The sequence below is a fragment of the Danio rerio genome, chromosome 21 (genome assembly GCF_052040795.2).
Source record: "Danio rerio strain M-AB ecotype USA chromosome 21, GRCz13ab, whole genome shotgun sequence".
NCBI classification, from domain to species: domain Eukaryota; kingdom Metazoa; phylum Chordata; class Actinopteri; order Cypriniformes; family Danionidae; genus Danio; species Danio rerio.
The window spans coordinates 20,212,766-20,224,387 of NC_141041.1; the positions used below are offsets into that span (position 1 = coordinate 20,212,766).

The following is an 11,622-nucleotide window of genomic DNA, read 5'->3' on the forward strand; positions in this document are numbered from 1 at the left end:
GGACAACACTCAGCAACAACACTCAGGTAAGCTGTGGCGTTGACACAATGCTCAATAGGTACTAATGTTCCCAAAGTGTGCCAAGAAAATATCACCCACACCATTACACCACCAACCCTACCATTACATACTGACCCTACCATCTGAATGTCACAGCAGAAATTGAGACTCATCAGACCAGGCAACATTTTTCCAATCTTCTATTGTGCAATTTTGGTGAGTCTGTGTGAGTTGTAGCCTCAGTTTCCTGTTTTTAGCTGACAGAAGTGGCATCTGGTGTGATCTTCTGCTGCTGTAGCTCATCCCCCTCAAAGTTGAACGTGTTGTGCATGCAGAGATGCTCTTCTGTATACCTCTGTTGTAACGAGTGGTTACTTGAGTTACTGTTGCCTTTTTATCAGCTTAAACCAGTCTGGCCATTCTCATCTGACCTCTGCCATCAGCAATGCATTTGCACCCACAGAACTGCCGCTCACTGGATATTTTCTCTTTTTCAGACCATTCTCTGTAAACCCTAGAGATGGTTGTGCCTAAGAAATCCCAGTAGATCAGCAGTTTCTGAAATACTCAGACAAGCCTATCTGGCACCAACAACTATGCCACATTCAAAGTCACTTAAATCACTTTTCACCGCCACTCTGATGCTCAGTTTGAACTCCAGCAGATCGTCTTGACTGTGTCTACATGCCTAAATGCATTGAGTTGCTGTTATGTGTTTGTCTAAGTAGAAATTTACCTTATTGTGCAGTTGGACAGGTGTACCTAATAAAGTGGCCGGTGGGTGTAAATAAATACATATAAATGTTCATGCATTTTATTAATCAAAATATTAAAAACTTTGTAGGATTTAAGATTATGATGACTGGTAAATGCGTCATAAATGTCTTGTGAAAAGGGTCCATCTTCAATCAACATCCATTGATGTCAGTTTGACAGTTTCAGTTACAATATTTTTATATTCTTAACCACGCCCTTCATGCCTTTTTTTTCTCTCGAGGGAATTATGTGCAAAAAGAAATCCCTGCTCCATATTTAATATTCTGTTTCAGTTAAATGTAAATGAACACTGAAAAAACACAACTTCTGGTTCACATGGCATTTAAGCTTTCTTCAAATTTTCTTTGTGTTTAACTCATAAAAGTTTGGAATGACTTAAGGCTGTGTAAATAGTGAGTAAATTTTTATTTTGGCTAAACTATCACTTTAAAGCGGGCGACGCGGTGGCGCAGTAGGAAGTGCTGTCACCTCACAACCAGAAGGTCGCTGGTCGAGCCTCGACTAGGTCAGTTGGCATTTCTGTTCGGAGTTTGCATGTTCTCCCCGCATTTGTGTGGGTTTCCTCCGGGTGCTCCGGTTTCCCCAAAAAGTCCAAAGACATGCAGTACAGGTGAATTGGGTAGGCTAACAAACTGTCCGTACTAGTGTATGTGTGTGAATGAGAATGTATGGATGTTTCCCAGTGCTGGGTTGCAGCTGGAAGGGCATCCGGTGCGTAAAACATATGCTGCATAAGTTAGCGGTTCATTTCGCTATGGCGACCACAGATTAATAAAGCGATTAAGGTGAAAAGAAAATGAATGAATTATTGAATAAATTATTGTTAGATGAAATTAGGTAATTATAGATTTTTATTTAAAATTCTGTTGACTTGCTATAAAGTCTAAATATCTAGACAAATATAAGACATAATTATGTCTGAAGAGTTTAGATGCAAAAACCTCTAAATGCCATTTGATATTTTCTAATTAGCATTTTTTTCAGACTTTTCTGTGTAGGCTCAGAAACTTTAATTAATAGTGATGAATAAGTTCTTTTCATTGCCTTTAAAGTGAAATTACTGAACATAAACATAGGAGGCTGATAAAAAAGCTCATTGTAGGGGAAATTTCAAATGTCATTTAGAGGTTTTTTCATCTGAACTCTTCGTATATTCCCAGTGCTGGGTTGCAGCTTGACGGGCATCCGCTGTGTAAAACATATGCTGGATGAGTTGGCGGTTCATTCTGCTGTGACGACCCCTGACGAATAAAGGGACTAAGCCAAAGGAAAATATTTAATGAATGAATGAATAATTATGCATAAGTTAACTACCCATAGTGACGGTGATTTAGAAAATCTATTTTAAAAGCAAAATAAAATTGCAACAACAGATTGAAAAGGTGGATGGTGGTAGTTGTTTCATGAGGTTTACTGTGATTTCTCTCATCATCAGCAGGCAAATTCTGCAAATGTACATCTACATCTCTCATCAGGATTGATGGAAATGGATTTTTTTGAGTACCACCACTAGTCCACTGCAACAAAGGTCGATGCAAGTCCATTTCAGTCCATTACCAGCTTGTCCCAAGGCTAAATCTGCTACTATAGATTGAACCTTAAAATAATGATGGAGTGTCCTGCTTTTAAAGGGACAGAAAGCCCCGGTATCAGTTTAAAATCGCCAATTAAAATGTAAAAACTATACATGCCCTTTCCTCAGGTTTAAAATCACTTCATCTCACCTTCGCTAATTTCTGTTTAGATGCTGCAGAGCAAACCTCATCTCAGAGACGCTCTGCGCAAAAACATTCAGTGTGCTCAGAATGGCAGAAACACAGATGTGTCTATATTTAGTCTTTCAATTAGTTATGGTCAGCTGAATCTTCAGCACATCTGTGCAAGGTAATCATTTAGAGCATTTTAAGTGGAACAACATTAAAGAAACAAATGCTTTCTATTATTACAACTAATAAAATGTTAAAACAAATAGTAAAAATAATAAGAAATTAGTTTGTTATTAGTTTTACTATTATTACTGTAGGTGTCTGCATTTACTATTAGTATTTTGATTAGTCTTATTAATTTTAAAAAAGCAAATTAACAAAAAAAAGTTGTTTGGCGTAGTGGGTAGCACAATTACCTCACAGCAAGAAGGTTGCTGGTTCGAGCCTCAGCTCAGGCGGCATTTCTGTGTGGAGTTAGCATGTTATTGCCGTGTTTGCGTAGGTTTCCTCTGTGTGCTCCGGCTTCCCCTAGTCTAAAGACATGTGGTATAGGTGTATTGAGTAAGCTAAATTGTCCATATAGTGTATGATTGTGTATGGATGTTTCCTGGTGAAGGGTTGCAGCTGGAAGGACATTCGCTGCGTAAAACATATGCTGGATAACTTGGTTGGTCATTCTGCTGTGGCAACCCCAGATTTATAAAGGGACTAAGCTGAAAAAAAAATATATGAATGAAGTTGTTTAGTAATGCTAATAACACATAAATGATACCAACCAACATATTCTTAACGTTTGCTTCTCAAACCTGCTTCGGTTGCATGGCAATTGTTAGCAGAATGTTGTTTTTCTTTGTGTTGTCTAAATCAATCTTGGTCACTTTTAGAATCATCCTGGCCCACTTTGGAGCACTGAGGATTAAACATTTACGGGACATACGCCGCTGCCTTCTGCTGTGGAAATGAGGCCATGTTGAGTTATGGTGTCTCCCCACTGGCTCTCTGTGGGATCTGGGTCAAATAAAGAGTCAGAACCAGGGCTTCATTCAGGCTCCAGAGATCTGGCTCATCTCTGCCTCTCTCTGCCCTCACTTAATAAAAAACTGAAATGAGGATAATGTTTTACTATGAGTAGGTTTAAAGCACTATTATAATAATGCATTATCTGTGTTATAGCTACTATTCAGTACAGTGTAAATATAGCTATAACCTTGAACACCAATGTTTTACAGTGTATCCAAGAGCAGACTGATGTGAGTCTGTTGTCGCAAATGATGAATGTCTAAAATGTTAATAAGCATGCCATCATCATTAGTGCACTTAAAGATTTTCTTCAAATTTAGGTATGTTTTAAGAATAAAAAGTATTCATTAATTTTCCTACAGCTTAGTCCCTTTATTAATCTAGCGTCACCACAGCGGAATGAATCGCCAATTTATCCAGCATATGTTTTAAACAGCGGATGCCCTTCCAGCTGCAAACCAGTACTGGGAAACACCCATACACACTCATTCACACACACACACACACACACACACACACACACACACACACACACACACACACACACACACACTACAGCCATTTTAGGTTATTGAGATTGGACAGATTAGCGACTACCGATTAGGTCATGAAATTTGATTATCGGCCGATATCGATCACTGGCCACTATTCACTAGTAAAATAGTATTGTATATACATAAAAATAAATAAAATGCTATATATTATTTTATATTTAACATGATACATCATATTAGTATACTAGGAAAAGCCAACTAAAACTTAATCAAGTAAAATTAATAAAATAAACTTAAAGTAGTAAGGATAAACACATAAACAAATGGGTTATTTAGCATAATTAATCTTGTAACTAAAATAAAAAGTCCCTTGTAATTTAACAAAAACACTTATCTGTTTCATCAAATCTGCTTGATTGTTGTTTTAGAAAATAAAATATGTTTCATTCAAAGACAGAGATGCCCAAACTAGGCCCATGGTAACCTTTAATTCGGCCCACCATACCATCTGAAAAGAGTGGAATAATGATAGGGATGGTTTAGAGATTGTCATTTCAAATGTAATGTAAGGTAAAAGCTAACTGAATTTTATTGTAAATTAACCAGATTTAGTTTAAATGTAGCCCATGCTGTCACCTGATGGATAGAGGACAATGCAGAGACCAGCAAATCAAGGCAAAGGCCGATTTAGCCTGACTAAGTAGTGTATTCAGCATTGACATGCACTGTTCACTGTTAGGCCTATGCTTTTATTGCAAAAAGTTATCATTTTATTAGATAATACAATTTAAAGTAATGTGTTTTTTTATTTTTTATTATGAAATAAAATTAGAAAATTTAACCATGGCAGCTTTAATGTAATACAGTTTGGAATATGTCGGCATACGGCTCTAACCTATAACCTAATTAGGACCAGGACCTTGGTGTCCCATCCAAAAGACAGCGCTCAAGGAAAGTATAGTGCCCCCTTCAATTTACTGGGACATTAACCTCAAACAGACCATAGGTTGAGCGCCCCCTGCTGGCCTCACTAAAAACACTTCCAACAGCAACTTAGTTTTCCCATGTGGTCTCCCATCCAGGTACTGACCAGGCTCAGCCCTGCTTAGCTTTAGTGTCAGTGAGTAACCGGTCTTGGGCTGCAGGGTGATATGGCTCTGGCTAATAAAAATAAAATTATTGTTTTAACAAACACTTATCCCAAAACCACAAATTCTTTATTTTTTTAACTTGAATTTATGAAAGAATTCAGAGAAACTTCTTCAGATAACTTTATATGTTTATCTGCAGTTAAACATGCCTAGTTTGCATGTTTTTGGCAGAGAGCTTAAAGAAAAGATAGAACAGATGTTTAATGTACATAAACACACATTTGATTGATGTGTTTGTCAGTAAAATCATTATTATTGTGGAACTGTGTGGAGTTTGCATGTTCTCCTTATGTTTCCTCTGGGAGCTACAGTTTCCCCCAGAATCCAAAGTCATGTGCTATAGGTGAACTGTGGATAAACAAAATTGGTTGTAGTGTGTGTGTGTGTGTGAATCCAAGAATGTATGGGTGTTTCCCAATAATGAGTTGCGGCTGCTTTGTAAAACATAAAACATGCTGGAATAGTTGGCAGTTAACTCCACTGTGGCAACCCCTGATAAATAAGGCACTAAGTTGAAGGAAAATGAATGAGTGAGTGAATGATTGCATTTCAGTTTGTTTTTCAGTAACTGTTGTTTCATTTAATTTGTGTTTTTCATTTATTCTGATTTCTTTTCAGTTCATGTAAAAGTTGTTTGACCACTACTTTCTGTCTTTGTTTACTAAAATAACCTTGCAGCAGGCACTGTTTTAAAACCATGACGGCTGAGACAGTGAGATGAGCAAGTTCAAGTGCAAAGAGCTTTATTGTCATCTCAACAGTACACAGTGAAATGAGACCATGTTTATCCAGTTACCACATAAAAATCACACACAACTACACAAAACAGTAGGAGACACACAAACAACACAAAACACCTCAGAACCAAGGGTTAAAGAGTAAACTACCTGATGATGTAAAGTGCAACCTGGTGCAAACAGTGCAAGACAGACATTAAAGTGCATTAAACAATTCAGAAGCAGAAACAGAAGCAGAAACATTACATTTATCAGTAAACACAGTTCCTCTGAATAAGTGCATGTGTTTGGAGGTAGTTCAGTTGATGCAGCTGCTCGGGATGCTCTTGAGCACAGGTGTCAAATCCAGTTCCTTGAGGGCCGCAGCTCTGCACAGTTTAGCTTTAACCCTGATTAAACTCACCTGATCAAACTCATTGAGTCCCTCAGGCTTGTGAGAAACCCACAGGTAAGTGTGTTGAAGCAGGGTTGGAACTAAACTGAGCAGAGCTGCGGCCCTACACAAACTGGATTTGACACCTGTGCTCTTGAGGGTCCCTCTATAAAGCATGTTCGGGATGGAGAGATTAAAGCTAAAGTTAAGACAGCTACAGCTTTGTCAGGATCTGTAAGTGTTGACAGATGAGGACAATATTGGCACACAGCACTGGCACTGGGTAAGTGTTGAGAATCAGCTCTGGTTTGCTTCTTGCAGGCACATTTTCTCCTCAATCCATCACAGGAAGTTCAGGCACAACGGTGTTTATAAAACAATAATTTATTTGAGTCTCATGACAAGAAGATGTAGAAGATCAGATGATATAATCGTCTTGACGGAGGGCTCTGGAACTTCTTGTTGTTCTTTATCTGGTGACCTGAAACAAGCAACACACACATATGTTGGTCTCCATGTTACACTAGTACACACCTCCTGTATAAAAATGTTCAAGGAAGAAAATGTAGAATTGAATACCTTGAACCAGCGATGGCTGCTGAGTTTCCCCAAAGCGATCCTCTTCCTGGGGCTCCTCTGCAGGCAGGACTGGACCAGTTGGCAGCACTCTGTGGAAAAAGATGGAGGAGTCTGATTATTATTACCTAAACTACATCTACTTGCTTTAATAATCAAAATCTTAACAATAAGATTTGATGATGCTGAAACATGAAGCCCAAAACTGATGAACATCACTGAATTATTCCTCTGTGTCATTTAGATTTACAGTTGGCTTTCTCTGCTGTAATAAATGGCCAGCTCACCTGTTGACAATCCAGATTTGATCCAAGTTCTTTCGTCTGTCAAGTCCAGGTCACTGTGTTTTGGAGGTTCTCCACACAGCAGCTCATACAGGAGAACCCCCAGTGACCAAACGGTTGCCGCCTTTCCATGGTACCTGCCACTGGATCTAAATTCAGGTGGACAGTAATCTTCTGTCCCTGAAAAAAGAAGATTTTCTTCATTAGTGACAGTAAGAAAGCTGATGCTGTTCAAAATATGGAGTTGAAGAATTAAAATCTCAAACTGCAGACTTGAAGGACAATACATACCACAGAATGTTGTATATGCTGAGGTCTTCAGAAGGTCACCGCAGCCAAAGTCGATGAGCTTCACTTCCAGAGTTTCCTTGTTTATCAGGAGGTTTTCTAATTTAATGTCCCGATGGAGGACCCCTCGCTGACAGCACATGTGGGCAGCCTGCACTACCTGCCACATGATGTGCCGTGTCATGTTCTCACTGAGGGTTCCTCTGTGCCGCTCCAGGAAATCAAACAGGTCTTCGCAGGGTGAGGGACGCTCCAAGATCATTATGTAGGAGTCAGACCTCTCCTGCCACTCCAGCATCCGGATTATCTGAGGAACGGTCGGACCATTGTTGGCAAGAATGGTTAGAGCAACCTCTAACGGAAGGGGTGTAGGATGACCAGGCTGTAGAGGAAAGACATTTGTTGTCAGTGATGTTTAAAATCCTTTTTGGCTCTAATTAACAAATTTTGAAGTAAAAACCAAGAGAGCTGCTTACAATGCTGAGGTAATCCATGTCACTGCTCTTCACAACCACCTTCATTGCCACCTGATCAACAAAAAAAAAACATTAGTAATTCTTGCTCTGAGCTCAAATCATCACAGTCATTCAACTTTTTCAATGTCATGTGACACAATAACCAGACTTGAACAGACACTGAGAGAAATATTTTGCTTGATGTAGTGAGTAAAATATACCTCAAGACCATCCGTCAGACGAACTGCTTCAAGAACTGTCCCGTATCCTCCCTGGCCAAGCTTTTTTACAATTCTGTAGCGGCCCAAAATATCTTCTGCAAAAAATAAAATGAATAAACATTATAGAAGAGAACATACAACAAGAGGATTAAAGCTGACATTTTAATTCATAATTTGACAGAAAATTTGTCTATTATTTTGAATATTTCACATTTCTTCACAACTCAATTTAAGTAAAAGGATTCTAATACACCTAAAGTAAGTAATTAACACATATTATATTAACACATGTTGTTGGAACACAGCATGAACATTATTGAGATCATTTAAAGGTCAAAAGGATAAAGGATGTTAAACCTCCTGACCTTCAAGACTGCTGGAGCTGGACGTCCTGCTGGAGGTGCTGTTGGAGCTGGAAGTCCTGTTGGAGCTGGTATTGGAGTTGGAAGACCTGCTGCAGCTGCTTCTGGAGCTGGACGCCCCGCTGGAGTTGCTGTTGGAGCTGAAACTAGAGCTGGCCTCGTCAAGACTCAGGCCGCTGCTGGTGTCAGTTTTCAGAACTTCATGACTCTCCACAGAGAAATCCATGAAAGTATCATAATATTCTGAATTTCTCTCCTCAGAGGTGACACTTTGAGCAGAGAAGTAAGTAGAAGACGACCCGCTCCTCATCTTTTTTGATGGTCGCCTCTCCTCAACGGGCTCGAGATGGTCGAACGCCTCGTTGGGGCAGGAGTTTGTTTGCGCACCTTGATGGAAATTGTGCGCAATAACGCAATCGCTGTCAGAAAAACAATCTCTCTTTCTCTTCTGTCCCATGATCACAAAATTTGGATAAAACACTAACGCTGTTGAGTTCGTGTAATGCAGACAGAAATATCGAGCCAAATGACAAATCTGTACAGAGAAGCTGTTTAAGAATGCAAGACATTCTAAATGTTCCATTCTAATTATGACGCAACAGCAGAGGTTTGTGTTATTGTTTGAAACGCAGTGGGAGAAATTATACATCCCAAAGAAAACACATTAATTAAAGCTATAAAATAATAATTCTGGACAAATTAAACAGAAAAGCTATATAAATATAAAATACACACAGAATACAGTTAAATGTTTTAATATTTAGTTAAAGTTTTTACATTAAAAATATGCTAAAATTTATAATTGCTTCAGGCCTTTAAATAGGCCTACACTATAAGTTCTATTCTTGTTTTATTGCATGCACTCTATTTGTGTGGTCGATTTAGTGTTTTTTTTTATAAGCCATATACATATTTTACATTTATGTCCATGTTAACATAAATAAATAATCAATTAACCATCTCTGGGCTGCTGTAGTTTAATTAAAAAATTATATTTCTTATGTTACATCTATACAAAACCTTGTAATACATTATCATACAGTTCTGGAAAATTTAATAGAGCTGAAATGCTCGTTTGTGTTATGAATCAATGTCATAAACAAGCCTAAGGCGTCTTTGTCATTTCACAGAAGAATATTGTCATTAAAACATTTACTTGCAGAAAAACTCAATAAGCTAAACCTGAACAGATTGCCTCTTGGCCAAGTCCTCATTGTAAATGAGAACTGGTTCTCAATTGAATTACCTCGTTAAATAAGGTTATTAGATGTTTTCGTTTTTTTTTTTTTTTTGGCTTTTTTATTAGTCTGAAAACACGGAATATTTTATATCTAATGGCTTTTTCCTGCAATGATCTAAAGGCAAATGCTGTTAAAAAATAATAATAAAAAGTCTTATTCTTATTTGTAAAACATGTTTATAATTTTATGTCAAATATATTAAATAACTTTAAAATTAACAAAAGTGATTTGTAAAATAAAGAACTTATATAGGTAATTTTAATAAAAGTGGTGTTTTTAACTAAAAACAACAACTAAACGTGTATTTATTGCTAGTACTTGTATAGCAAGACCTAATGATATTGTTCATTCAGAAAAAAAAGAAAATTTACTCATCGTGAATATATTTTCAGCTAAACACAAAATTTATGATCATTTAAAGGAAATTGGCAACTATTAGCCGAATTCCACAGAAGAAAAATAAACAATTATACAAAATTAATAAAAAAATATTATATATATATATATATATATATATATATATATATATATATATATATATATATATATATATATATATATATATATATATATATATATCATGTAAATGGTTAAAGTGAACTGTTGGTTTCAAAATAGGCATGAATTAAAACATATTGTTTTTGTACTCTTAACCCGAAAATGAAACGTGTTAGTTTTTACTTGCCCATAACTCTTTTTAGCGATACATTAAAAGGTTAGTTCCCAACATTTTTAAAAGTACCTTTATAAGTTCCACGGGAAATGATGATCTATTTCAGTCTGTCTGTGCCTTTTAAACCATTTTGATGTTAAATTGATGAGTTTGAAAACGCAATTGTCCCATACATTTTAAAGAAAATTGAATAATTCACAAAATTCTCGTTTGTGTATTTATGTCATAAATGCCGTTAACATTTCACACAAGAATATTATCAGTAAAACATTTATTTACAGAACATCTCAATCAAAATGTCTGCTTAACCTAAAAATACGTTTTCTTCTAAAAGCAAATATTGTTAGCCCGTTTTAAATTTTGAGGAGGCATACGTTAATTGTTTTAATAAAAAGTTGTATTCTTATTTGCAATATCTTTAATATGTCTTGTATATTTGTAAAAATAACTTTAAAAGAAACAAAGGTGATTTGTAAAATAAAGAACTTACGAGTAATTTTAATACAAGTGGTGCTGATAACTAAATAAAAAAAGTAAATTGATTTATTGCTATCATTTATTTGCTATCATCACAAGACTTAAAGAAATAATTCTCATCGTGAATATGTTTTCAGCTAAACACAAAATCAGATATTTTAAAGGAAATTGGTAACCAGAGAGTTGACATTAACCGAAGGAAAAAGTGGCCATCAAGTTAATAGTTGGCAGCAATTGTATGATTACAAAATATCAGTAAAATATCTTGTTTTTGTACTATTTAAACCAATAAAAACACCCAAAAAGTAAACTTATGTTACTCTTTACTTGCTCTATGTAACTCTTTTCTTCAGTGGAAAATAAATTGTTTTGGTTTCAAACATTTAATATTTTCATGTTCCACAGAAAATAATCATATATTTCAGTCTGTCTTTGCCTTCAAAACCATTTTAATGCTTAATCGATACATACTGTCCCATTAATGCAATGGAAAGTCATGGTAATACTCATTTGTACTTATTAAGGTTATAAATTACTGATAACGCGTTATCAAAATTTCACACAAGAATATAATTTATAACAAAAAATTAAATGGTTTATGGTTAGACTTAAAAGGATAGTTCATTTAAAAATGAAATTTTACGAAATATCAATCAAAATATCTTGGTTTTGTATTTAAACCAATAATACACCCATGAAATGAAATATATGTTACTATACTTGCAACATACACTCACCGGCCACTTTATTAGGTACACTCGTCTAACTGCTTTTTATTGGACATTTT

The 11,622-nt window shown here is 36.2% G+C and overlaps 1 protein-coding gene across 3 annotated transcripts; it reads right to left on the minus strand.

The window, feature by feature from the left end:
- Positions 1-5,874: 5,874 nt before the first annotated feature.
- LOC108180740 (serine/threonine-protein kinase pim-1) lies at positions 5,875-10,161 on the minus strand. Of its 3 annotated transcripts, none has more exons than XR_015520213.1 (8): positions 8,448-10,161; positions 8,083-8,177; positions 7,883-7,933; positions 7,410-7,788; positions 7,122-7,298; positions 6,838-6,926; positions 6,411-6,739; positions 5,875-6,237 (listed from the first exon to the last, which is right to left on the minus strand). XR_015520213.1 is itself a non-coding variant. In XM_087301123.1 (7 exons), the coding sequence occupies exons 1-7, from the start codon at positions 9,091-9,093 to the stop codon at positions 6,728-6,730; spliced, it is 1,449 nt and encodes a 482-aa protein (XP_087157249.1). In that variant the 5' UTR covers positions 9,094-10,161; the 3' UTR covers positions 5,875-6,727. The 3 variants fall into 3 exon arrangements, 1 of the variants encoding a protein (XP_087157249.1); XR_015520214.1 differs by having other exon boundaries at positions 5,875-6,253; XM_087301123.1 differs by having other exon boundaries at positions 5,875-6,739.
- Between the last annotated feature and the right edge of the window lie 1,461 nt (positions 10,162-11,622).

Coding starts and splice junctions, on each gene's coding strand:
- LOC108180740 (XM_087301123.1), bottom strand. CDS start 9,093: ATGTATAATTTCTCCCACTGCGTTTCAAACAATAACACAAACCTCTGC. Junction 7,789..7,882: donor ACATGGATTACCTCAGCATT/GTAAGCAGCTCT, acceptor TTTCCTCTACAG/CCTGGTCATCCTACACCCCT. Junction 7,299..7,409: donor AGCATATACAACATTCTGTG/GTATGTATTGTC, acceptor TTCTTTTTTCAG/GGACAGAAGATTACTGTCCA.